We start from the raw sequence: 27221 nt of genomic DNA on the forward strand, positions 1-27221 counted from the left end.
CTTTAACTTCATGTTTTTAAGTGAACTTCCAACTGCTAGTAGCAATGTGTCTTTGGTTGAGAACCTCCTCCACTTGCGTGGCAGGCAGAGTGCTTAGAAGTAGCCTCCTCCAGAAATGCCCCAACTCCAAGACGGGTAGAAGTTGGTTTAGTCTCTGCACAGGCTGCCTTAATAAAATAACATAGACTGGGTGGCTTAAACCACAGAAATTTCTTATAGTTCTGGAGGCAGGGAAGTCCAAGATCAAGGTGCAGGCTGCTTCAGTTCCTGGTGACACTCTATTCATGTTTTACAGACAGTACTGTAGTCTTCTTGTCATGTCCTTGCATGAGGAAGAGAGAGAGAGCAGGCTCCTAGTTGTCTTTTCTTATAAGGGTACTAACCCTACCATGAGAAATCCTCCTTCAAGACCTCATCTTAACCTAATTATCTACCAAAGGTCCTATCTCTCAATACCATCATATTGGGTGTTAAGATTTCAACATATGAATTTTGGGGGAATACCAAGTTCAGTCCATAACGCTGGTGAATAAGCATCTAAGCTCATTTGTTCCTTGGTATGTAGTAACTCTGAGGTTGTATTCATTTCATTTCTGTTTCCCAAGGGGATTAAGCTTCCATCGCCCACAGTGGTGGCTGGCTTGATAAAAATTCTTATGTCAGCCACCTTCTCTTATCTTCCCCGCTCACCTTCCTTCCTACACCTTCCAAAGAAAACCCCTATTCTTGAATCGTTGTATCATGGTATGCTCCCCATTTAGCGTCCTGTGTTCCTATATTGTAACATGTCTCACATGTCTCTTTATTGCAGGATTTTGTGACTGTCTTGGCACTCATAACTAAACCATAAACTCTTTGAGAACAGAAACCTATTTAAATGCTTTATCCCCCAAAGCCTAACAAAATACCTTGCATGTAGCAAGTGCCTTGAAAAAAATTAATAGATTAATTAACTGTATTAATAAAATTGAGGATTTTTATTAAAAAGGCACTATAGAAATCTAATACCTGATCAGGTCACAGCATTCTTTGGGTCATTAAATAAATGATTTAAGCAGTTTTTATGAATTATAATTATTTATTTAGAAATTTCATAAGCTGTTACAAGTTCAAAATGAGTCTTCAAGTTTAAGCAGTAGATCGAATATATTTGAACATTTTCTTGTTGAAAAAATATCAGCACCTACTGAGGGAATTAGAGGGGACAAGATTTGAATTGAGTCCATATTTCTTGACACAGCATTCAAAGACCCACATGGTCTAGACCTCACCTGCCTTTCCAGATTTTCCTTTCATTCTGTTTCACCACTGCTGTATATATAGTTGTGTGGTTTTCATGCAAATGATTTGTAGTTTAAATTTATCTTTGCTTATTACCAAAGCTGCATAATACCACAGATCTCACTTCATAAGAAAAATTATCATTGTTTTAAAATAGGCAATGAGAGACAAATGAGGAAAAATAGCTCCTCAGATAATACTACTTCCGACCCCACTTTTGTTTCTCTGTCATTACTATATTGCCTATAATAGAATTTCTTCATTAAGAAATTGATTCAAATAGCTAGAGATTTGATAGCACAATCTGAATTGAAATAATGATTTACATGCACTTCAAAGTTATTTCAAAAGTCTAATTCTCTGGCCTGTATCTTGATATCTACAAGACACAAAACAGCAGAATCACCACCTCTATGTTGTGTGTAATCCCAGGAACATAAATAATAAGCATCATTCTTTTAAGAAATTACGAAAGTCATACGCATTCATGGTAGAAGTATAAGTCAATACAGATAAATAAAAAGCATACCATTTTTTACTTCTGATCAATGCAAAACTAAAATTTTAGTGTATAATGTTTCTGACTTTTTTGTATAGCATTTTATATACACATACAAAGGGCCCAAGGTGTGCATATGTTTTCCCCCCTCTTTTTGCACTCAGCAATGTAACACGAAGTGGCAGACACTACACACAGGCTCACTTAACACCAACTCACACTTCTGATACTGCTTCCTTTCTTTAGAGGCTAGAAAGCTAAACATTTCCAAGGTTTCCTTGTAGCTTGGGTTTCACATGTAACCAAATTTCCACCAAGCCCGCAATGGAAGATACATACCCTGAGGCAGATTTTGAAGGCAAGGCAAATGAGTAATATAAGTTGATGGCTAGGATCATGGACAGCAAACCTTCAGGTAGCTGAAATAGTAAGTCTTCTCAGGCTCTAGCATAACAGAAGTTGAGAGGCAGGAATGTGCAGCAGCGGGAAATCTTGTAAAACCAGTGTCATACCAGATTCAGGCATTAATCCTGGCTCTATAGCATCATTCGTTTCCTTACTCCTCTCAGAAAGTCTGTTATCTGAAACTAAGAACCCTAATGGATACATGTGAACACCATTCCATGTCCAAAAATACATGACTATAATATCATATAATTTCAAAGCTAAATGGGGCCTTAGGAATCGACTAGACTGAGGAAAATTAAGCTCTAAGGAGTTAAATAACTCACCTGTTTCTTTAGATGGAAAATGATGGAGGCAAGACCACATGCAAGTCTTCTCATTTTCGCTCTGTATAAGGAGTTTATTCCATCCTTGTGCCCCAATGAGGAGATGGGGCAAAAATGGCTGTGCCCCAATTTAAACTTTAGTGTTTTGTGTCACATAATATGTTCATCCATTATCTGACAGGCTTTACCCCAAAGAGAGTAGTCAGAGTGTGAAGTGTTTGCTTCCTCTTCATATTTACCGTTGTTTCCACCCTCCCCACCCCGGCACAGACCCCAACCCCAGACTTGTTCCCTGTTAAATACCAGGTTGGCTTATGCGTGGTGCCACTTCTTGTCATAGCCTTCACTCCAGTCAGCCACAGTGTGGAGCATCTCCTCAGACCACAAAGGACTTGCTCCCAAGGAGCTAGCAGTCTTTGGCGCTGTCAAACAAGGGTACTTTATTTGATCTTTCAGTATGACAGGAAAGAGTCATTGCTGAAAGGCCCCATTCGGTAATGAAAAGACTGTGCAGTTTGATTCCAGACTGGATTTGAATCCCAGTTCTGCCACTTAATAGTTATGTGGTTGTGAGACAAGTTACTCAATTTTCATGAGACTTACCTTGCTCATCGGTAAAATGGACCAAAAAAAGATAATGACCTTACAGGGCTGTTGTTTAGACCAGAAGAAATATTCCTATAATGTCTGACATGCGAAGAACATTCAGTAAATAGTTATTGTTATTGGGTTGCATTATGTGGTGTTGCCTTGAAAAATTGACAATGGTGTGTACTTCAGCTCTTTCCTATTTATAATTTTATAGTTGAATTTAGACAGGAGAATAAGATCCTTCCAGAGTAGCCCAAAGCCCTTTCACAGAGGATTCAGATGGTTCTTGCAAGTCCATGTAAACATGTATATTTGAGCTCACACCCAGCTATTAACAGGTCAGTGGAGTTTAGTTCTGCTGTAGCACTCTAAGTGTTCTATTGAAATTAACATAGGAACAAATAAATAAAGAGCTTGAGTCTTTTAACATATGACATTATTTAAGAATTAGAAATAGGAATTAGGTATTCCTACAATCTTTTTGGACCAGTGTTAAGTCAATAATGTTTAAAGTAAAATCAAAGTCAGCTGTCCTTATAAATATATATAAATATATGTAAATATAGAATTTGTAGGCACTATTATTTTAAGTATTAACCTTTTTTCTGTAGTTCAACACTTTTCTTATGAGGTGACAGCTGCAGAAAATGACAGTTTTTATTTTCTTTTACAAGAAAAGTTTCAATTTATAAATGAATTTAATCCCATGTGTAAGGCCATATGCTATAAATAATTAAGTGCCTATCAATTACAGCATTATGCATTGTTTCCAACCACACCCTGTTAACTTTCCTTATGTCATATATATATATATATATATATATATATATATATATATATATATAGTGTTTTAAGTGGACATTTTTATGAGATATTTCTCTGGAGATTTGTTCAACCCAAACACTAATTTTTAAATTCCAAATTACACTAATTTTCTACTTATTCTTTTTCTGAACAGGGGAGAAAAAAATCAAAATTGTTTGATAAGCCCTATTTCAAATCCTAAAATTTTTTTTTTGAAATTTGTTTGATAAACACTTACGTTGATATAATCCGTAGGAAGGAAATAATTATTTGTAAAGGTTAGAATATATATTTTTATTTTCTTGAAAGTGTCTGGTGTTTCTAGTCGAAAGAGAGAATAAAAGTTATTTAATGCATCCTAGTATGCTCTGGTCTTCATATTACAGTTTTGGGGAGAGGAAATACATTTCCTAGTGGTTGTGGCTTTGAGAACTTATTTTTATATCTCATCAGAACAGTATCTTAAGACAGAAGTTAACACCCATGTGAAATTCCACCAGTGTGACCTTTCTTAGAAAATCCCATTACATGCATGTACACATTATCATATCTTTATTCAATGTTATCTTATAATCAAGAGGCCAAGTAGGGTAAGGACTGAAAAATGGTAATTGGTTTGGCTCTTAGGGACTCTCTGATGACCACATTGAGAGACTTAGGGTCTCTCCCAAGGTTGTAGTCAAAGTGTCAGCCAGAGCTGGAGTCATTTCAAGGTTTGACCAGACTGCAGAATCTCCTCCTAAGCTTACTTATGTTTTTGTTGGCAGAAGTCTTCAGCTGCCTTGGGGCTGTTGACTGGAGGCCTCTGTTTCTCACCCTGTGGGGCCTCCATAGGCTGCTTAAATGTCCTTCTGACAAGGCAGCTGGCTTCCCCACAGCAGGCGATTAGTGAGGAGGAGAGAGAGGGAGAGAAAGAAAAGTTGATGGGAGGAAGAGGAGGAAGCCACAATGCCTTTTTTTGACTTAGTCTTAGAATCATATGCTTCATTCTGCTTTCTAGAAGTGAGTCACTAAATCCAGCACGCACTCAAGGGGAGGGGAATTAAAGTCCACCTGATGGAGGAAGGAGTACCAGTGAATTTGTGGACATAGTTTTAAACCATCACAGTTAGCTGGGAGTTAACCACAAGTAACAGAAAATCCATCTCAAAATGGAATAAACAATAGAAATCCATTTGCTTCCACGTGAAAAGATCCTGCAGGTAGACAGACTTTGTGAAGAGTTTGTTCAGAGCTCTATCCTCTCCGTGTTGAATCATCCTCAGGCTGGCTTCCAACCAGCAATATACGCATACAGCACCTTCCAGAACAGGGGAGCATGGCTCTGTCTCAGCACCCCAGCAAAGTTCAGAGATTCATTCTAATTGGATGCATCCAGGTTGCATGACCACCCGCAATCAAAACCAAGGGTTGGAAGGCTTTGATTAGTTCCACTGCTCCACCCTTGAACCAGAGCCGTGGGGGCACTTCCCTATAACCAAATGGATCCCAAACAGAAACCAAGGCCTCTGAGAAAAGAGGAATGTATGCTGGAGAAGCAACCATGAATACCTACTACAAAAGTCAGGGAAGTTTTTGTCAGCTTTTTAAAAATATGGGTACACAGCATTTTTGTATTCTGAAAGGAAGGAAGCAGCAGAGACAGAGAAATTGAATGGCAACAAAATATAAGTAAAAATGCCAGAAATGGATCAAAAGCCCAGGCAGAGTGTATCGTCTTGGTAAGGAGCTGGAGAACCACCCATTCGTCTAAGATCAGGGAGAGCAAATGTAAACAGGGGAAAAAATATGGATGCTTAGAGGCAAAGCAGTGAAAGGTCGAGGCAATGTTGGTTGGTGGTTGGGAATGTGAATGAAGGTGAACTCGATATCACCAACTGAAAATAAGGGAGAAAAGTGAAATAAGTCATTTAAAGGTTTGAGATAAAATGGATAAGACAGAGTGTCTTGGTGAAGGTTTTTTTCATACTAGTGGAGCTGGAAAGACTCTGCAGTAAGAAGCATGAACAGAGCTTGAAAAGCTAGAAAGCTCTATTAGAAAACAAAACTGTAACAAGATAGCATTGAGGGAAATAGTAATCACTGGAGAAAAAGGTTAAGAAATAATGCAATTAATTTATAAGGAAGCGGCAGTTTAAAACAATTTTTTTAAAGCAACTATCACAAATATCAAGAATAAAATAATCTACTTTTCTAATTTTAAGCAAATTTTAAACATTTTCTCTGCCAAAAAATGCATCACAGACTATTAGGGTTGAATACGAGCAATTTTTATTTCCCACCACTGCTGCTAAATCTTGGCTAAGAAATAAGTTGGAACAGCTGCTTGCTTTTTAGTATAAACTGTATAGATTAGCAAAGTGAGAATTGATTTTTTTCTTTTATTTAACATATACTAAAAAATTCCTCTCTACCAGACCCTAGCTGGCTTCTAGGAAGGAATCTTTGCCCTAAAATAAAATAAAGAGGCCCTATGTTTATATTCACACTCTTCTGGTTGGGGGTTTTGTTTAAAAAAAAAAAAAAGAGTAGCATGAAATAAAAATATTAAAAATATTTGAAAAATCTGAACTTGGAACACAAGGTCATGAAGAAAGGCAACCTTGGTTCACTTTGCCTTAGAACAGCGACCTTGACAAAGGACTTTGATGCAAAATTGGTTAATGGGTTCCAGAGAATGAAGGAGCTGTTACGAGTATAATATGCATTTTTTGGGGAAAAGATTCTGATGAACACATTTAACCTTAAAAGTGCCTTTTATAAGGTTGAAGGAATCATAGAGTAGGACCATATGGAATTAAGGGCCTATTTCTCTCCATGAGGGCAAATTTCTCCTACTAGCTCCTCTCCAGGCACACAACTTACTTTCTACTGGAAGGCTCTTAATTGTTTTGGAAAACACTACTTTCTTACTACCAAACCCTTCAGCAGAAAACATAAGGATGAATGCTCAGCAAAACAGTTTCTATTTCTTTCTCAAGTCAGAAAAGGATATCAAGATATCCTTGCTTAACATAACAACCATCATCTATTGAGTATTTGCCATGTGCCAGGTAAATGCTTGGCATTTTACAGACACCATCTGATTTAATCTTCTTGATGATCCTAGAGGGTGTGTAGTATCATTAGTTTACAGATAAAGAAGCATGTGCAAAGAAGTATTAGGCCAAGCTCACAGAACTAGTAGGTGGGAGAGTTGTATATTGAAACCATGTGTTTGATTACAAAGTTCACACTCCCTTCTGCACTGCTCTAACTAAAAGGAAAGAATTTCTTAACATTTGAAATGTTTAAATAAAAGGGAAATAAAATACTTTAAAAAATGCTGATAATTATATATAAATACAGATTTGTTCAAAATCAAATGTACATTATCTCCAGACTCACTGTAAAATATACTAAGACAAATACATTTAGGGACAGATAGCAGAAATACTTTTAGGTGCGAAGCAAGCTTAACTTCAAATGATAAGATGTGGCTATGGAATTTAGAGACAACATGAACTTGTCAGAAAGCAAACAGGTCACGTCCTGGAGGCATCAAGAACTGAAGGGTAGGAGAGAAAGAACAATGGTTTGCTGAAAAGAGTTCAGCAGTGAAATTCATTGATAGTTTCATTCAGTAGAAATACTACATAAATCTAAGCATAAATAGATAAATAAATACTGTAAGCAGCAAAGCTAAAGTGAATGTTGAATCTGAAGGCCAGACTTTTCAATCAGCCCCTGGAGTCAAATTATTTTTACACAAGCTGATATCATAAAAATACGGATTGCCCATATTTAGAAAAGCTCACAGCAGGCAGGAATATTTCCAGACTCCTTCCACAATACCAGGAGATGTTAATCACCACTATGTGTTTTTGCACAGTACTTGGTAGAGAATAAGGCTGCTATTATAATGCATTTATCCTGAATTGGCCCCAGCACATGAAATAAAACAATAGTATTATAAGCCTGTTCTGCACTTTGTCATGCAGATATGTACCAGTGGTTCTCAACTAATGCCCTCTGCCCCTCCGCAAGAGGGTATTTGGCATGTCTGAGAGCTTTCTGATTGTTTCAAGGGGATGGTGGGGTGGTATTGGTAGCTAGTGGGTGGAGGCATCCTACAGCGTAAGAAACAGGCCCCACAACAAAGAATTACCCAGTCCGAAATGTCAATAGTGCGGAGGTTGAGAAGCTCTGGAGCAGGGAAGGTTATTGTATTTGTGACCCGAGGGATAGTTTTTTGCTCACCACCTTTTCTGAGCTCCCCACTCTCGCAAACGTCAATTCTTAGGGATCATCGCTTCTGGCACAGAGTTCATCATTAGGCCTAGAATGTGAACCAGATTTTGAGACGTCATTGTTTATTGCTCTTTTCATATAAACCACCAAATCATACTGTAGTTTAGGCATTAGGTCTCCTCGGTTGTCACTGTCATCCGTGGACCTTTCTGACATTAACAAACCTAAACCTAGGCACTTACGAGCCGGCTTTCCGGCTGGATTTAGGTTTCTCCCCCACAGCAGGCTTGCTCTTGTGCAGCTTTGCCCTCGTGGTGGGAAAAGCAAAACACTTGGGGGAATGAGGAGTTTTTGTAACGTCATTTATTTAGTCTAGATGAGAAATTTTGCTTTTTACGAACAGGAAGGCTGCAGATTCCCAGAAGCTGGATGTCGAACCAGAGAATATTTGTGCGCTGCGGAAGTAAATCACGTTGTGTTTACTTATAAGGATAAGGCAAGGAAGGGAGAGGGTGGTGGAAAGCCCCGATTTGGCAGGTTTTCTCCTGCTGAGCCTCCTCGACCTTGGATCGTTCCCTCCTTCAGGAGAACGGTCGCCCGCGCTGGGAAGGGTACGCCGTCGCGGGGCGGCAGGGGCTATTTCCCGACGGGACGCTCCCGGCCTCTCCGCACCGCCAGGAAGTCTCCTTTTCCAACTCTTCACTTCTCCTGGAAACGGCCGGGTCCCGACGGCGTAGCGGGGTAAGGCCGGCGGGACTGGTCCCGAGACGTGGGAAGTTGCCGAGCGGGCGGGAAGCCGCAGGAAGAGGCGGGATTCCTGCCTTTTGTCTCCCGGTCCTTAAGCCCCGAGCCTGGCGCTGGCGGCCGCGACGCCCACCCTCCTGCCCAACGCCCCCGGCCCCGCAGAGCGGCTCCGGGAAGCCGCGGGGCGCGGCGCAGGGGGCGGGGCGCAGCGCAGGGGGCGGGGCGCACAGGCCACGCCCACCAGGGCTTTTAAAGGTGCCGACCCTCCACGGCCGCGCTTCCCGACTCCCCGTGCACTGCTTCGGACCTGGCCTGTCGCATTCAGCCCGCGGTGCGTGGTCCTGTTTCTGACTCGAGTGAGTACCCGCGGTGGGGGCGTCTCCGGCAACCTCGGGAAAGAGGGGTTTCCCACAGTCTCCCGGGGTCCTCGGGCTGCCCTGCCGGCGCCGCCCCCCATCATCCTCTGACATCCCGGTCGCTGTCCCCATTCAAGTCCCCTAGCCATCCCCCTACCCCTACTCCCGCCTCTGCACAGCTGCCAGGCTCCCCGCAGCCGCCGCGGCTTTGTGCTCGGGTCCTGGGCCCGCGGGACAGATCAATAATCATGCGTGACCTCCACAGCACTGTGTCCCCACCTGGGTTCCGGGAGAGAGGCGCGGTGGAGAGTTTCTCGTGGCCGCTAATCCGCCTTTTGGAAGCCTTGGACCCCCCTTCCCCAGAGGCCGATTCTCTCTCCGTCAAGGGGCGGGCGGGATCCGCGTCTCGGGGTCCCCTGGGCCCCCGAGTGTGGCGCGCGCTGAGGGCGACCTTCCCCGGGCTGGTTCGGAGCCCTGGGGCTGAGGTGGGAGCGTCTACAGCCCGCGCAGCTAGAATCCTTTCCCTGCTGCTGCACAGCGCCCGCGGCATCCCCATTGTTTGGCGGTCTCTGCCCACCAAGCAACGAACCCTCAATGTTGAAGGAACAGCAGTGAAACGTCAGATCGATCACTCCCAGCCTTTTCCGGAACTTTCTACTGTTTAGACACAAATAGGAAAATAAGAATGCTTGGTTGCGAAATTCTGCAACAGGTCCTAAAAACCACATCGTAGGTTCCAAAGCTCCACGTAGGCAACCCCAGGAGGGAGGGGGGTTTTCTAGGTCGGGAGACACCCACCTCAGCAACGCCCCCCGCCCCGCGCCCCCGCCGCTACCTGGGACGTTTGTTGAGTGATACTTGTTTAAATGGTTACTCAAAATGTTTAACCTGTTCTATTAGTAATCTGCAGACCAAGGACATTTTCATTTTATAAATGTTTTTTATTTGGGGTAACTTTTTATGCTCGGACAGTAAGGATGGTCTCTTTAGTTCTTAACTTTTCTGATTAACCTGTTTTAAAGCTCTACCAATAAAATGCCAAGAATTCAACAAACCACGAAGTTGGCTATAATTTGACTCAAAATTTTCAGGAAAGAGATGGGCAATAGATTCTAAAAGTGTGACTCATTCTTTAAAAACTGCATACCAAACTATAACCAATCTTATCAAGTCCTCCGTGGTCTCCCTGCACTTTCTTCTTGGTCATTAATTACTCTTTTGGGTTGGTTGCTGCTGGTACTTTATCATTTCTCAAGGTTCTTTTTACTCTTGATTCTAGTTTCTTTTGCCCTGTTAGAATGAAATGAGGTAGGGACAGGATCTGCATCCCATGAATCCTTGAAACTCACAGTTTTTGCTTAGGTGCCTTAAACATGGTTGGACCAGAGCCAACATTGAGTAACTGAATAAACGAATGAAGGAATGAGTAAGGTCGCAGTTGTGGAAAATGGAGGTTTAATTGGACTCGAGCAATATACACATTAGCAAATTTGATCCGTTTCTGTCGTAAGTTTTTAATGTATTCCTCTACATGTACTCAACAAATACTGATTGATACTGGCATGTGCTAAAAACTGTACTGAAAGCAGTACTCACTGGAGCTCCGTCCAGATTAAAACTGCCAAGTTATATAGCATGGTGAGAAGCGCAGGACTGAAGATGGTTGGGCCCAAATTCACATGCAGCTCCAGCACCCATTGGTTTGATGGCCTTGGGCAAGTTAGTCTCTGATCTCAGGTACTTCAACTTGTAAAATAGGTAAAACATACCTTGCTGGGTTGTGCTAAGGCTTATATAAAGCTTAGACAGCCTGGAGAGGTTTCTTGTAATTAGACATTGTTCTACACTTAGTTGAATCTATGGGGAAATGGCTATTAGTGAAAGCCACTTCCAGGAGAGCATTGACTCAGACTGGAACACTATCTCCTTGGCCTTGCCTGGAGGCCTGCTCTTTTCCTTTGCAGATATTTACAGGCTTCCTCAGGGCACCGCATCATTTCCTGGGCTGGTATTTGCGTGGTATTTGAGTTCTAATGGGTGGGGAAATCCCTAGACTCCCTTGGGACCTTGATTACCTAGAATGGTGCTACCTGTTTTTGTGTTGTCGACCTTTCTGGTAATATTTCTCAAAATATTTTTAAATATATAAATAAATGTATGAAATAAAGTACACTGTACCAAGTTGACTGATCCCCAGAATTTTAAGTAATCTATGGACCTTGAATTCAGAACCCTGACATAGGGGAGTTTTCTCAAACTGGATTGTGAGGGAACTGAACACAAGCTTTGATTGTTAAAAATTTTAATTATATTGTGAATAATTTGCAGAGTATATCAGGTTCCTGGCTTTTAGTACTACTAATTGTCCTTGACTCTTACAAAGAGGACACATACCACGTAATACACTAAGGCCAAAGCACTTCCCAGTTCACCATAGGGAAGAAGGTTTCATGGTGGCTTCTCCCACAAGAGAAACGTGGAGAATCAAATCCTCATCCAGCTCACAGCAGTACAGGAACTACTCAATTTAAAAAGAACCTAGAATCCAGAGACCTAGAAGCCAGTATTATATTTGTGCCATTAGCAGTGGTTTAGTTTTAGTGAAACATCAAATGAATGAAATGTAGTTCATTTGAATTTTATTGTATTAATTCTTAAGTTAAATTGGTGATTTGTTTTGGTTACTATTATAAGCCAACTTAATATCTCTGTACCTCAGCTTCCCTACCCATAAAATGGGGAATATAATAATGCCTATTGATGTTTTATGAGGATTAAATGAGTTATTGTAAGTAAACTACTTAGCATAAGTAAAACATATAGTAAGCTTTATGTAAGTCATAATATAATAAGTTAATAATAGTGGATAATATAATTATTTTTACCTATCATGTGGGGGGAGTGCTTTGCACATGTTTTTTAATCTCAGAACTGCCTTATGTTCCGAGATTAATTATAGATAAGCATTATCTCCATTTTAAAATGAGAAAACTAGCAGATCAAATAACCTACGTAAGATCATTTGGCAAATAAACAGTAGTCTTGGCATATAACTCTTGGTTTGGCTCCATGTAAAAATCATGCAAACATTCAATTGTTTGAATAATTAAATATCTTGTAGTTGGCACTGATTGTGAATTGCTATGGCAGATGTGGAGGTCACAGTGACTGAGTTTATAGCATAGTTGCATTCTAATTACAATATGTGATTTGGTAGGTAGTATCCAAATCTCTGTCAAGGATTTTGCTGTACTCCAAGTTGAAGAGATAAGTGGTAACAGGATATAGAATTAGTAATTAATGGTGAGGCTGAGGTAAACATAGGAGAGCTCACTAGGTAGAAGGGAAGTTTCCTTCTGTAGTGAAAATGGACTAAGGTTAGGGAGGAGTGGTAGAGAGCTTTCTGGTTGAAAGTAACAGTTTGGGGGTGAGATTGGCACACAGAGGGTACGTACTAACCACTGATAGGATGGATGAAGGCTGGGTGGAGAGGAAAGTATTCCTGTATGCAAGTAATTTAGTAACTCAGAGATCGATAATTCTCAGCAGGTTTGAGTGGTCTCAACCCTTAAATCAGATACAGGAGTTTGGGGGATGGCTTGTGGTTCTAGAGTCAAATATGAGAGGGATGTGCCTGGATTTGCTTCTTCGGAGGTCAGTGACCTCAGCAAGTCACCTAATAACTGAACTTTTAGTAGCCATTTAGGCCCAGTAGTGCTCCTGAAGGAAAAGGAAGCCAACGTTTGTGGAGTACAGGCCCTTTGCTAGGTACTTTACTAATGTTATCTCATTAAATTCTTTCAACCATCCTGTGAGAGAGTTCTCACTCCTTTACAAGTTACAGCTGAGGAAGTTAAGGCACTTGGTCAAGATCACATTGCTGATAGCTGACTTTCAAACTTAGTCTTATGCTAAATTACACACTTTTTCATTTATACCAGGAATATCTTAGAGGTGGCACATTTAGTGAAATTTCCATAGCAGACATTAGTAATCACAGTAATCTTTAATGTGGAAACTTGACTGAAGTTCAGAATCTTCAGGAACCCACTATCAGTGGATCTATAAGATGGAACTGTTTTACCATTCCTGTCTAAGTAGACCACGTACAGCCCTTTCTATACAAATATTGGTCATGTTGGTCTATCATTTGTTTGTTTTTCTACCACCAGAGCAGAACTCCTTGAGAAACAGGCACCTGTCCTTATGAACCTTTTATCCTTAGCTCCGAAGGCAGGATGAATTTATATGCTTATATGTGAGCTTCTTAAACAGTAACATTGTACGTTGTTTATTACCTGCCCCTGTCAGAGAAGAATTACCTGAAATACAGAAATGAAGTTGGAAGTTAGCTGGATGAGGGAGGGAGGTAAGTCTGTTACCCTGATGGGGGAGGTATTAGGAGCATTAGGAGGAAGATATATATGAGATGGGTAGGGATAGATGAGTAGTGATAATAAAAATCAAACATTGCTAAATATTGATGAGAAAGGCTACCAATCACTCAGTGCCTACTATAAACATTTTTCTCATCTCATTCTCTTAACAACTCTATAAGAAAGGTAGTTATCTTCATTTTACATAGGAGGGAAATCAGACTGTGTTGACTTCAGAATTCATGCTCTTAAAGCACCCTGAGGCTGAGCTGTCTTAAAGGCCAGCTTGAGTATTTGGCTTTGGTAGAAGGAGCCAAATGGAGCATGGAGACGATTACTAAGACAAGAAAAGTCTATTCTTGGTTCATGGTATTCACTTAGATAAGGGAAGTAGACTAAGGAGGGGAGGTAGTATGGGTAGCAGAAGAAAAAAAATTAAGAATGAGCATTGAGTAAAGCTTAATTTTCAATTAATGACAGCTCTTAAACCCTGGCCTTGTTAAAAATCATTGTAATTGTTAGTGCTTCTAACTTACATATTCATTAACAAGTGACCGTGAAACTGGTTTATAAAAAATTCTCCCTTTCAGGAAATTGGATTATACCCAGGGTCTAGTATAATAACAAAGCCCTGTATATAGTAATAAAACAGCAAAGCTTCTGGAAGCATTTAGAATGTGGGATTATAGACGGATTCACTCCAAACCTTTGGTATTAGAATGACTTAAACTGCAAGTGGCGACATGTAGACTCAAAGTCATGGATTCAAGTCATTCATATTCTAAAATAAGACGGTAAATGCAGCACAGGTGGTATGAGAATGATTCATGTGCTCATTTTGTGTCTCTTGTTGGTAATCTAGCGAATGAGGTAATTTTACCACAAGGTGACTCAGAGTTAGACTGTAGTAATTTTCTTGTAGGGCTAGGTCTATGAGTTTGGGGTGGTGTCTTTGACAAGGGAGAAACAGGAAAGAGAAATTGCACATAGGTGTTCAGCTGTAAACCAAGCTTTTTAATCTAAAGCAGTGGATAAACCCTAGTGCTGGAACTCATTCAGACATTGAAAACCGAAGAACAAGACACTGAGAAACAGAATAAGCTTGTGTTTGTTACCTCTTAGTGAGATGTGTGTTAAGTGGGATTTTATTTCTCCTCTTTCTCTTCTGTAAATTAATGCATAGGATTGAGGAGAGGCATGCAGCCCAGACTGCTCAGTGCAAATCCAGTTTGCTGTGATTAATGTCAGCTGTTGTGAAGTTGTACAGCCAAATGCCTGTATGAAAAATGAAGCCTTGTTTTTTTTTTTTTTTAAATATGCATAGCAATGCCAAGAGTGACAGAAATGGAAGATCATCACTCTTCCCTCTGCCAAATGCAGGAGAAATGTCCATAGTTCACCCTAAAAGTATAAATTTGAACTTCATTTCAGAGATAGTCACCACAAGTGGAATAATCGTTATACTTGGAATGCATTTTAATGCCCCAGAAAAAGAAGGTTTATGAATGACTAATCAGCTAAGTGTTTTCTTTTCCCTGATTGTTGCTCTGAGCTTTGTTCTATAAGTGCTAGTCAGTGGGTTTTTCTACTGGAGTACCGACAGCAAGGTAGACAGTAAGAGAGGCCCCCTCCATCTTCAAGCTAACAAGTTATCGGATGTCTGTGAAGGCAATTGTTTACCTTGTTTTATCTTCACATATCAAAGAGAAAGCTACCTTTCCCTATTTTACAGGTGAGAAACTTACGTATTTTACAGATAAGCACATGTTGTACAACCATTATAATAGTCAAGTTAACCCAGGTCTATCTAAACCAAGTCTCCTTCTGCCCTCCTTTCCTCTCTCCTTCCCTCCTTTCCTTTGTGAACTATTTCAGACATTCAAAATAGAGAATATAAGGAATACCCAACTATCTGGTATTCAGCTTAAAAAATAAAACATCCAGCTGAAGCTTTCTGAGGGTGCTCTTTCTAATACACCATTTTCGGGACCACAGAGAGAGTTATTCAGAAATCCTTAGGAAAGTTTTTAAAATGGATGGAACGTCAAAAAAGCTAATGACTTGGAAATTTTACTTAGAATCCAAAAATGCGACAGAGAAGTAGGGCAGTGCTACATTTGTCTTGAGAAGCATAAGATCTAATTGGGAACTGTACCAACAGGTTGAAAAAGGAAGGATTCTTTAAAAGAATAGAAATGATGACATTTTGATATATGCCAAGTACTCTGTTTGATGAGGTGCAGAATACAGAGTCGTGGTCCCTACCCCCCGAGGGGAGAAAGCTTGTAACACAGTAAGCTGAATGTTGTAGAACTTTGATAGGTGTTTCCTGAAAAGACAACACATTCACATTTGGCTGGTAGGGAAATACAATAAAAATTAGACTTGACTTACAAGAAGTGAATTTAAGTAACCCTGAATTATATAAAGGGAAGACACTCTACTCTTTTTAAAAAATCCAAGCTGATCTTTAATAGAGTATAACAAAGTGATGAATTAGCTTTTTAAAAATGTATTTTTAAATGTTTTTTGGTAACAACCCAAGATAGCATTTGTCTTACTAGAAATCTGACTCTTTATTGGTGATTGCTCCAAAGTAAATATGTGTGAATATGTAAGCTACCAGGTTGATATTAAACAGTATACTTTCTAATACAATGAAAAATACCTAGACAATAACAAATATTTTAAATGCCAGCTGGGCTATTAATTCTTGGAATCCAATTTTAAGTAATTGTAATGTCATTACCTGCAAGCCTGGGTTGGTTTTTCCGTTTCCTAAGGAATCATGAGGGCACTAACGGCAGATGTCTGTTGCCTGCATGAGCGTTCCAGAACCCGGTAACTTTGGAGCCATGGGGCAAAGTCAATATCACTAATTGCACTCCAAACTCAAGCCAGTGCAGGCTGCTGGGGCCAAGGCTTTGTGTCAGGTTTTATAGTCAGGCTCAGGTTTCAATGTGGATTTAAACAATGGAGCACCTGTCTCTAGGGAAGGGAATAAGAGATTTATGCAACTACTAAAGAAAGGAAAGCTCGCAAATATATTTAGTTATTGCTAGATATTGATCCTATATGGATGCCTGGTAACACTTGTGGATCTTGGAATTACTTTGTTCTTGTCTGAATTAGGGGTACTAGCCTTTTTGCAAGTTCAGACTTAGTGGTAACTAGTCATATCGCTCAGGTCTTTGTATGTGTGTATGTATATGTTATTATTGTTATTTGTTTCAAGGAGCAGGACCTCCATCTCCAAATAACTTAAGAGGGAATTTATTGGCTCACGTAACAAGAGTATGGCATAAGGTGAGGCATGGCTGAGAAGTATCTACACCTAGTATTTCCATCTCTGTTTTCCTCTGTGCTAGCTTCATTCTTAGATTCTTTTCTGATAGTGCCTAGACGGCTGCTAGCAATGCCATCCCACATTCACACAGCTCTAAATTGAAGCTCCGTGTTTAACTTATTGAACTGGTTTGGGTCATGTGCCCATTCTCAAACCAGTCACTATGGCAGGATGCGGAACACAGTGAGTGATCCGGTTGCCATGTCTGAGTCACATGCCCAGCCCCGGAGTTAAAGGTGGAGTCGGTACTGTTTAAACCAACGCTTTCCAACTATCTGTGATAAAGTACCATGTTTGTTGTTTGTTTTAATTTCAAAATACAAATTGATTCTCTGACTGTGCCGTTCAACAAGACGAGTTCGCTGCTCATGGTCTTGATTGTTGTGGCATGAGATTGTATAAGTTACCAAATGCTTACGTGAATTTTGTCTTGACTTGGTAACCAGCATGGTGGACCATCACCAAGAGGCCACATTTCAGAAGTACTGTCCCAAACCACATGGAGTAAGGAGATAGTTGCTTCCCTGAAGAATATCTGGGGAAAATTTTGCCAGAAGTGGGACAAAGGAGTGAATGCTGTGTGCTAGAAAGATGCCCATCACAGTGATTCACTCTAGAAACCTTTCTGGATGTCTTGGTGCTGTAGGATGGAAATATAACACCCTCCTGTTTATTTTAAGGATTGAAGATTCCTCAGTCTTTCGCTTGGCAGCCCCCCTTTTCCCTTCTTTTTTTAGCCAGGCTTGAGTGGGTAAGGTCTCAGCTCTCTTAACTAGCTCTTTCCTAGAGAGGCAGCGCTCAGCAGAGGAGAAGTAACAGGCAGGAGCTGCAAATGCCACTCACAAAAGGGAAGTCTGAAATTGATGGTGGGGTGAAAAGGAATTCTTTTACTGTGTTTTTAGATTCCACTCAGGGTGTGGCAGACACAACACACAGTCCTCGAAGGACAACTTTCTGCACTACTAGCGAGAACACTTGAGTCCATGGGCTATTTAAAACTAAGCATTTAAACGGGGTCCAAATGGACTGACTTGTTGAGAGGGGGATTAGAACGTGCTGGCCCCGAAGCAACAGCAGGAGCTGGACTTCTCGCTCTGCCACCACATCAGGCCTCATTGCTCCAAGGTTATTCTGACACACGTGACAGACAGTTCACTCGGCCGGGAAGGGATCTTGGTAGCATGTTCTGTATAGAATGACAGCCCCATCTAAGAGGGAAAACCAACTGTTGGCTGGACCAGAGGACCTTGGGATTAGTGAAGACAGAAACTTAAATTGTAGCCATCTGGATGGGTGTGTGTTGTGGTTACAGCAAGGTTTCATGCATGCAGTTGTGCTGGTCACAGGCACAGCTATTTATGCTACATCTCACGTAACTTCAGCAGACAAATAGAAAACTTGTTCTTGCAGGGCAATATACTTTCTTCCTCCCTTGAAAGTGTGTCATAGCTTGTGTATGTTAAATGTGAAGAATTTGGTGGTGTTCCAATGAATTAAACATGTAATAAAAAAACTCCACCCAAGGGTAAGTTCTTTAGCTGAGTTTTTTTATTCATTATCACGGGGTGTGGAGGGCAGTGTTTGCTTTTCCATTCTCCACTCTCCTTTCTTAACTCCTGTGGATTCTAGAGGTTTAGTCTGTTTTGCGCCTGGTGACCTCTGCTGTTTCACTGAGTGCTGGTCCTTTGTTCTGTAGGGGGAAAAAGAAGAAGAAAAAAAAAAACTTGAGCAGGACAAGCCAGAGTTTCCTAATGAAAGACCTGTAACTTGGGAGAAGAGAGGAAGTTATTTTGGAGGAACGCAGACCTTTTAAACATGTGGTTAGAGCAGTTCATAAAGATACAAAATCTGCAGCTGTCCCCTGGATTTAAACAGGTCCCTGGGAAGCTTGTAAGACGTCTCATCCACTGTGGGGACATTCTAATGAAGCTTCTCTTCCTTCAGAATGCCTGTCTGGGGAGGTGGAAACAAGTGTGGGGCCTGTGGGAGGACCGTGTACCATGCCGAAGAGGTGCAGTGTGATGGCAGGAGCTTTCACCGCTGCTGCTTTCTGTGCAGTAAGTACCTCCCGGGGCTTGGCCTGTGACAGAACTTATGTGTAAGAGGCTTCCGTTTACTTATTTAAGGAAAAATTGTGGTTCTGTTAAGGATCATTTTAGAATATTATTTTTTATTCGTTTGTTCTCCTAGACGTTGTAAGTGCTCAGCCTAGCAGCAAGGACAGCAGGGTGACCCAAGACATTTGGCCTTCCTGTGTCCCCATCACTCTTAGCCTCCATTTGGCCTTTTCTGTACTTTATTTATTATCACATCTGTCTCCCCTGCTTCATTCACTGAGAGCGCAGTGTCGTTTATAGTCTGGCACCAAGCACAGTTTCTGGCACATTGTATGAGCTGGCTCTGATCTCTGAATGAACGGATGGCTCCTCATCCACCCAGCTTTCTCTTCCTGGCTGGGCTCCTTCTCTTTGAAACTGTCTTGCTTGTTTCTTGCCACACTATTATTTGAAATTCAAATGTCTAGAAGCTCAAATTCTGTCTTCTCTGATAGTGAATATTCAGTTATATCTGATTATTGATATCCTAAATTTGAGGGAAAGAAATTTGGGATATGAAAATCCCATAGAGACAGGTTGGGAATTACTATTGTTTATAGATGAAAAATTATCAGAGTGTCTGACATAGACAGGAAGTAGGACATAAAACAATACATACCTCTCTGTGAAAGAGACAGTAAATACCTGGAAATGAAAGAAACAGAAGTAGAGATAAGCCCCCTCTCCCCTGCGTATTCCCTCTAAGGACAAACAGCAAAGTCTTCAGTTTTAAAACAGGAGCAAGCTGTTTTAATCATCTTCTGATTCAAATGACAAAATTTTCTTTAATGATGGATTTGTTATGTGAGGAACCAACCCACACATGCAGATCTTTGCTATATCTATAATACGGAACAGTGAAAATTAGTTAGAAACTGCACATGTTAGAAATAAATTTGGTTACACTAAGAAATGATCTTGAGGAAAAAATTCTCAAAGTTTTGTTGTCTTTTTTCCTCTAGGCACCAGCATTTAAGGTGTCTGGACCTTTTTGTAGTGTAACTGCCTTGCAGAGAACTAGAAAGAATAAAAATATAAAACGTGAATGTTTGCTCTGTATGCCCCCATGATAGCTACCATTTCTCAGATTTGGTTTAACCATTTCTTCTCTTAGAAATTACTTTTATTTTTTTAAGAATCTGTTTTTCAGTAGGTTTGTAAGAGTATGTGAACACAGAAGAAATGCAAATACTTAAAAAATTGTTCTTCGTTTCATCAAGGTTAAGCTATGATGTCTACATCATACTAAAGTCAGTATTTATGAAATGTCAAGCTTTTTACTGGTCACTTTTACTACTCCTTCCTTATACTCGTCTCCGATGACTACAGCATTTTAAGAAAATAATTCGGAGTAGTTTGAATAGGGGTGAAGACTTGCTGGAAGGAGAGGTGCTTATATAGAAAAATCTTCATTTACTTAAACTTACTTTGGTTATAGAGTTTTTTCAAAATAGCTTTTATATTAATTTATATTCTGTTAAGGATGTCTGTTTTTCAGCAGTGTACGATTTTAGGTTAACTATGTCTTGAGCAAACATCTATCAGTACTTGAGTCTCGACAGTAAGATTCGAGTAGGTGATGTCGGTTCTATCCTACCAGAGAAGACTTTGATCTTAGATAATAGAAACTTCATGATTTACCTCTGTTTTCAGCTAGCCAGCTGTTGCCTTTCCCTGCCCTTCTCTTTCTTTTCTTCCTCCTCTCGTTTCTCCCTTTTTAAATAAGGGGTGGGGAACCCCCTTTTCTACTACACAAAACTTGGATTTCCAGCTGCCTCACTGTGCTACCAATAAGGTCCTTCACAATTTCTTTTTTTTCTCAGGCTTAATTGAAGTTTTAGAAAGTGAAATAATGTCTGGATAAAACATGATGACATTTGGCAATTTTATGAAGTGTGGGATACATGGAAATGTCTTGTGGCAAGAAATCCATCAAGAAAGAATGCATTTTCCTTTGGGACAAAAGGGCAAACAAATGCAAACTTTAAACCGCTTGATGATTTTCAGACATACTTATCACTGCTAGAGAAGCCAGTGGTGAGATGGAAGAATAATACTTTTTCTCTTCTGGACTAGTGATGAAAACTAGAATTCTAGATTGAAAACGGTTTTTATCCCAGGGGGTTCTTTTGGGGGAGTGGGGTGACAGAGGTAACTCCCCCAGGGCACTTGACCACTTCTTTGTTGGTTGTTAGGTTGATTTAACAATACTTGCTATGGAGAGGCTGAAAAGATTTGAGTGTTGCAAGATTGGAAGCAAAGGGTTAGATTTTTGTTCATTTCGTGCATGTGGTTACAGCCATTTCAAACATCTCTCCCTCCTGCCAGAGGCAAATCATATTGAAAAGTTTTTAAGGCTTCAGATGTTAAAATTCTGATACATTTCTGAAACATTTCTGAAACAAGCATCATATCCATGAAGGCAGGCAAATAGTCTTCCAACGTAGTCACAGCCGACTGGTCCAGATGCTGTCTCATGGCTTTTGGGAAGCCACAGAATTAAACTAGGGATGTGAGAAAGCCGGCGCCTTCACCATTTGTAGACCATGTGTCTGTGCCACCATTGTTCTCAGGAAAAAAGCATCTTTGGCACATTTTTCAATTCTAATGTACTCCCCCGCCCCACCCCAGTGGTTTGCAGGAAAAATTTAGATAGCACAACAGTGGCAATCCATGATGAAGAGATCTACTGCAAATCCTGCTATGGAAAGAAGTATGGGCCAAAAGGCTACGGTTATGGCCAGGGCGCTGGCACACTCAACATGGACCGGGGCGAGAGGCTGGGCATCAAGCCAGAGAGGTGAGTTAGGACCATGTTTGCTACATTCAGAAATGTTATGATAATTAATGTTGCTTGTTGAACAGGGAGCTGGAAGTCTTCAGATTTTTAGCTTAAACTAAGTAAACAGAACAACTCAAATTTTCTAGGATAAACTAGAATAGGGACTATTTTTTAAGCTCAAAATATAGACAGTTTTAGACTTAACATAGTTCATAGTGATTTTTCCAGTGATTTCTACTCCTGGTTCGAGAGCATTTCAAGGTGTATCAAGGAGTCATGATGTTCTCAAAATCGAATGGTTTAAATTTACTTCCATTTCACAGCATTTTAGAGACCAGATGTCATGAGGTCAAATGATAAAGAAATGTGGTATCTGCATCATGAGATGCATTTCTCATGTGCAGTTAAGCAGTCAATGAAAACTCCTCATTCTTTCATGTAAGAATACTTCATTAGGAAATTACTTTTCTCTAACTTGAAATTACATAAAAATTGAAAATTTTTTTTGTTTTCGACTCTGAGACATTGGTATTGAACTTTAAAAGTTTCAGTACCAAAGTAGCAAGATGCTAAGTCTGCTAAACTTAACTTAGTTATTTCGTGATCAGGCTACATCAGTCTCTTAATTTATCTTAATTTTTTCCTCTTAATTTCTGTTTTTGTCCCAATAATTCCCTCATTTGAAATTCACATTTTTTTCATATCCATTTTATGTTGAAGAGGCCAAAACTGGTATAATACTCCAATAAGATGGTCTTCCCTGGAGAAGACCGTAAAATCATGCCCTTCCTGCAGTATTAACATATGTTAGCTCATTTAATCCTCGTAATAACCTTACCAGGTAGGGTTTGCCATCTTAAGAAAAATTGAGACAGTGAGAATTAAGTGATTTGCCTAAAGTCACACTGCTCGTTAATGTAGAGCCTGGAATTTAACCTAGTGTAACTAGGTTACAATTTTAAACATGGTACATGATGGTATGACTAAATAATAATCATTGAGTGCCTATTGTCTGCTGAATATTTATGTTCATTATATATGATCCTCACAGTTACTCTGCGTTTAAATACGTTGTCCCTATTTTATAGATAAGACATTAACTCTCAGGTCAACACAGATAAGTGGCAGAGCCAGGATTTGAACCTATGTGCACTCAGCTCCCAAACATGTGCTCTTTCCACTGCAGCGTGTGCTGCACTGAGGCCCGCCTTTCTCTCTGTCTTGGCTTTGTTTCCACACTCAGGGTTTCTGAGCTGTAGTGTCCTTGCTGTGCACCAGTTGTTCAAGGGCCAACTCATCCGTTGCTGCCTGCCGTCCCTTGCAGCAGCCGAGCTTACCTTTGTCTTTGCTGAAGTTCATCGTTCTTATTCTGCTCTCCTTTTCCAACTTGTTAAAATTCACTTGTTTCCCGAGATCTTATGTCAAACCTTTCAAAACACACATACTTGGACATTCTCCCCCAAACAAAACCAAATTCATCCATGGCCCCAAAAGTCAGTCAGTGATTGTGATGATAGTTTTAAAGTCAGACCAGTGGACCCTATATCCACTCCTATTTCTCCACCTTTACCAGCCCTCTGTGCTGGCCTGTTTCACCCGGTGCCCTCGCCTCTTCCCCTTCTTAGGTTGGCCACATGCTGCTTATCTTTCAGAAGCAGGTATAGAGACTTCTTTTTCTAAGAAGCCTTTCTTATTGACTTAACTTCGGGAGCACCTGTAGTCTGGGCCACTCTTGTGGCACGTGGTGATTTAAGCAGTTATGGGACCAAACACCTTCACAAGGGTCTCCTGGAGAGGCAGCACTGAGTGGGCAGGAAGATTTTCATTGAGGCAGACCTGCGTCTTTCAGTTCCAGCTCACCAGTGCACTCTCTGGAGCCCTTCAGCAAATTATTTAACATCTAAGCCCCTATTTCTTCGTCAATCACATGAGATAACAACAATTATCCTTATACCCTACAAAGTTGTTAGAAGGCAGGTGAGAGAGAATCTCTGCGAAGTTCTTGTTAACATAATCATCGACAGATTTGGATATTTTGTTGGTAAACTTGTTACTGGAAGTGTTGGATATGACTGGGAATGGCTTTTAAAGATCACTTTTAAAGTAAGTATATACAGTAGGTTGTACATTTAAAAACATATGCCTACACTAGAGACAATTGGAAAAATCAGTACTGTGAATTGGTATTTGTTGCTAAAGGTAAGATTTCCAGTGGCCACATCAAACATGATTCAAAAAATGCTGTATTTTTTTCCAGTAGGAAGAAATTGCTGCTTGGTTACCATTTTTTGAGTGCTATTGTAATAGCTTATTTGCTCAACTAACTTATAAGGTTCTAGAAGGGCCATTTAATCTTCTCAAAGCCCGAAATGGTGTTTTGTATTGTAGCTGCACCTACATATAGAACAGAAAAAAGTTACAAGAGAGCTAGGAAAATATGGGTTACCCAGTGACCTGTAATAGTGCAAAAATACCACTCAATCCAGAGAAAAGGTAAAAATAAATATATCATGTAGTAATAGGCAAATTTTCTAAAATATTTTCCAACAAAGAAAGTGTATAGTCTATGGCTATGCTACCCTGAACAGGCCTGATCCCATCTGATCTCAGAAGCTAAGCTGGGTCGGGCTTGGTTAGTACTTGGATGGGAGACCACCTAGGAAGACCAGGTGCTATAGGCATAAAAAATAAAAAGTAAGTGATTATAAACTGACAAGGTCCTTGCAATCTGTGAGGGCAACTAAAGGTTGCCTCGCCTAAAAAATAAAAAAAATAAATAAATAAGAAAGAAAAGAAAGTGGTATATTCACCTTTCCCCTACTTAAGATATGTTGGGAAATTAATTTGTAAAACATGCTTAACCTTCTTAATTATAGACTACTTAAGTCAACTGGCCTCTATGCAAAAACTGCTTAAGTTCACACTGATTTTTCAATCTCATGTGACGTAAAAAGCAAGGTGTGATTCAAGTGGTCCTAATGTGACCCTGGGTTAAAAATATGTGCTATGATAGGATTTTATAAAGCATAGACTAATAGTTTAGTGGAGAGGCTAGCAATGGGGATTAAATGAATTTTGACGAGTTTAGACTCTGAAGAACAGATATTTAAGTTTGGGTCTTTTTGAAACAATAATGAGCCCATAAATAAAGTAATAACTCTGGCCATCACCTGAGATTAACTTTTCTTCTTTCCCATCTGCTGGCCTGTGAAGGCATCCAGCCATGAGACAGTATAGCATTAAGTCTATGAGTTCCATTGTGCCTGCTTTATGCATTTATAAGGGCTCTTTGGAAAATCTTCCCTAATTTCTTTTCTCCTTTCCACAAGTGTTCAGCCTCACAGGCCTACAACCAATCCAAACAATTCTAAATTTGCTCAGAAGTACGGAGGCACTGAGAAGTGTTCCAGGTGTGGGGATTCCGTATATGCGGCTGAGAAGATAATCGGAGCGGGAAAGGTAAAGTGCTGTGTTGCTTTAACAACAGCGAGTGACCACTCTTCGCTCCTTTTCTCCACATCCACTCAGGCACTCTGTCTTATAAATAAATGCCTTGGACTGAACTTTTTCTTAATTGCATTTCCATCTGAATCATTTGTTTTTTGAAGTGTTGCCCTTGACAAATCACATCTGTATCTAAAAGGAACTTGTTTTTATAGGGGGTGCTGCTGAAAGCTGTTAACTAAAAAGGCCAGGCTGTTAACAAATCTGAACTCTGCAGGTTATTTAGTGTACTGAGGGAAAAAAGCAGTGAACCAGACAGAGTCAGGACACCTGGTGCTAATTTGGTGGGTGGATTTGGAAAAGTTACTTCACCACTTCACCAATTTGAGCCGCAATGGTCTCAACCGTGAAGGAGGCATTCCTTGAAGGTGCACACCAGGCTTGCAGAGGGCTCAGACTGCCCTTAGGGAAAGGGCCCTTCCGCAGCTCCCAGCCGATGTCTTCTGTGAAGGAAGTTTACACTCAGACCTTTTGTAGGTGGCCTAGAATGGAGATCCTGGGGAGGTCCAGTTCCAACCACAGCACACAGGAGCTCACTTTGGATTGATCTTCCTGAGCGTCTCAGTTGAACTGCAAGAAACTGGCCCCTCAAACTTATATTCATTTGTCTCTTCTAGCCCTGGCACAAAAACTGCTTCCGATGTGCCAAGTGTGGGAAGAGTCTTGAATCAACGACTCTGACTGAGAAAGAAGGTGAAATCTATTGTAAAGGTAAAATTAATTTCAGCTTTGCTATCCATATGAATATCTCACACTGGCTATTGTTTAATGAGATGTCACTAGCATTTAAAAACAGAAAAGTACTTTGAACACAGGGACAAAGCAAGTAGGGATAGTGTCACTGGCTATTTGAAAAGATCTAAAGATGCTTACAGGTGACACAGAACCACAGAACAATTTTAGATGCTACAATAAAGTTAAGTTCCTGATCATGTAAACCTCCCCTACCAATAAAAATAAATAAACACTCCATAAAAATAAACAAATCCCTTGTATATATGAGTATATAAGGTAATTGACAAACATGTAAGTTGCCTGGCCTGATTTTTATGCTTGTAACTCAGCGGGACTATGAGCTGAACACTGTGCAACCAGAATGCTTGGACTTGGCCTTTGCAGCTATAAGATACTTATATTAACTTGAAGTCTTTTTGGTGTAGCCAAGTTTTGTTTCTTAATTTATGGGGGTGTTGTTGCATGGATCATAAGCAATGTTACCAAAGCTTGATGGACTTGTACTAACTCTCCCTTTTCTTTTGTAGGATGCTATGCAAAGAACTTTGGGCCAAAAGGATTTGGCTACGGCCAAGGAGCAGGAGCCCTTGTTCATGCTCAGTAAAGATATAAACCCAGAACCGAGATCACACACAGAGAATCGCTATGTAATCTAGGCATGAATAATCTAACACTAAACTACTGTGAAATTCTACCATCACTTACGTACTGTATGTTGCTCTGTACTTGGATAGGCTGGCCGAATAGTAGGAAGAGAGCACTGTATCCTTTTGCTTTATTCATCAGCATTTTCAAGAACCATTTCTTATACATTTTAAATAAAATTTCAGCTTGATTTAGGTGTTCATTGTCTTTCAGTTAATCTGTGATTTTAGTGGAAAATCCTTTAGGTCCCTACTTGCATTTTGTTAGAGAGTCCACCTCGTTACTCAATTGACTCACTGGGTTAATGTGTGCACTACAGCTGTTAGAAAAGACCTCTTTTTCAGATAGCAAGTATGCCTCAATAGTGAGGGTTACTAGGCAACAAACCTCACCATTCAGATGCCTCAGAGCTGGCATTCAGCATTGCAGCATCTCCTATAGCAGCTGGGTGGTTTTCTCTCTTTTGGAGCAGTTTAAGTGTGGCTCCTAGACAATCTGCAT

The 27221-nt window shown here is 40.3% G+C and overlaps 1 protein-coding gene, 1 long non-coding RNA gene and 1 pseudogene across 4 annotated transcripts; 2 read left to right on the forward strand and 1 right to left on the reverse strand.

The window, feature by feature from the left end:
* Positions 1–8481: 8481 nt before the first annotated feature.
* LOC118613696 lies at positions 8482–8799 on the reverse strand. Its single transcript, XR_004955707.1, has 2 exons — positions 8700–8799; positions 8482–8591 (listed from the first exon to the last, which is right to left on the reverse strand). It is a non-coding gene; the product is annotated as an uncharacterized LOC118613696 (long non-coding RNA).
* CSRP2 (cysteine and glycine rich protein 2) lies at positions 8769–26910 on the forward strand. Of its 3 annotated transcripts, none has more exons than XM_016138188.2 (6): positions 8769–8877; positions 18903–19015; positions 21686–21854; positions 25166–25295; positions 25958–26051; positions 26603–26910. In XM_016138188.2, the coding sequence occupies exons 2-6, from the start codon at positions 18904–18906 to the stop codon at positions 26677–26679; spliced, it is 582 nt and encodes a 193-aa protein (XP_015993674.2). In that variant the 5' UTR covers positions 8769–8877; position 18903; the 3' UTR covers positions 26680–26910. The 3 variants fall into 3 exon arrangements, with proteins under 3 accessions (XP_015993674.2, XP_015993675.2, XP_036092822.1); XM_016138189.2 differs by lacking the exon at positions 8769–8877 and adding an exon at positions 9105–9236; XM_036236929.1 differs by lacking the exon at positions 8769–8877 and adding an exon at positions 15075–16918.
* LOC118614023 lies at positions 24399–24517 on the forward strand (annotated as a pseudogene).
* Positions 26911–27221: the final 311 nt, after the last annotated feature.

Source organism: Rousettus aegyptiacus, unplaced genomic scaffold (assembly GCF_014176215.1).
Source record: "Rousettus aegyptiacus isolate mRouAeg1 unplaced genomic scaffold, mRouAeg1.p scaffold_m13_p_2, whole genome shotgun sequence".
In the NCBI taxonomy this organism is placed as follows: Eukaryota; Metazoa; Chordata; class Mammalia; order Chiroptera; family Pteropodidae; genus Rousettus; species Rousettus aegyptiacus.

Excerpts from the sequence above, each read along its gene's own strand:
- CSRP2 (XM_016138188.2), top strand. The coding sequence starts at position 18,904 with ATGCCTGTCTGGGGAGGTGGAAACAAGTGTGGGGCCTGTGGGAGGACC. Across the intron at positions 25,296-25,957 it reads AGATAATCGGAGCGGGAAAG|CCCTGGCACAAAAACTGCTT; the intron begins GTAAAGTGCTGT and ends TGTCTCTTCTAG. Across the intron at positions 26,052-26,602 it reads AGGTGAAATCTATTGTAAAG|GATGCTATGCAAAGAACTTT; the intron begins GTAAAATTAATT and ends TTTCTTTTGTAG.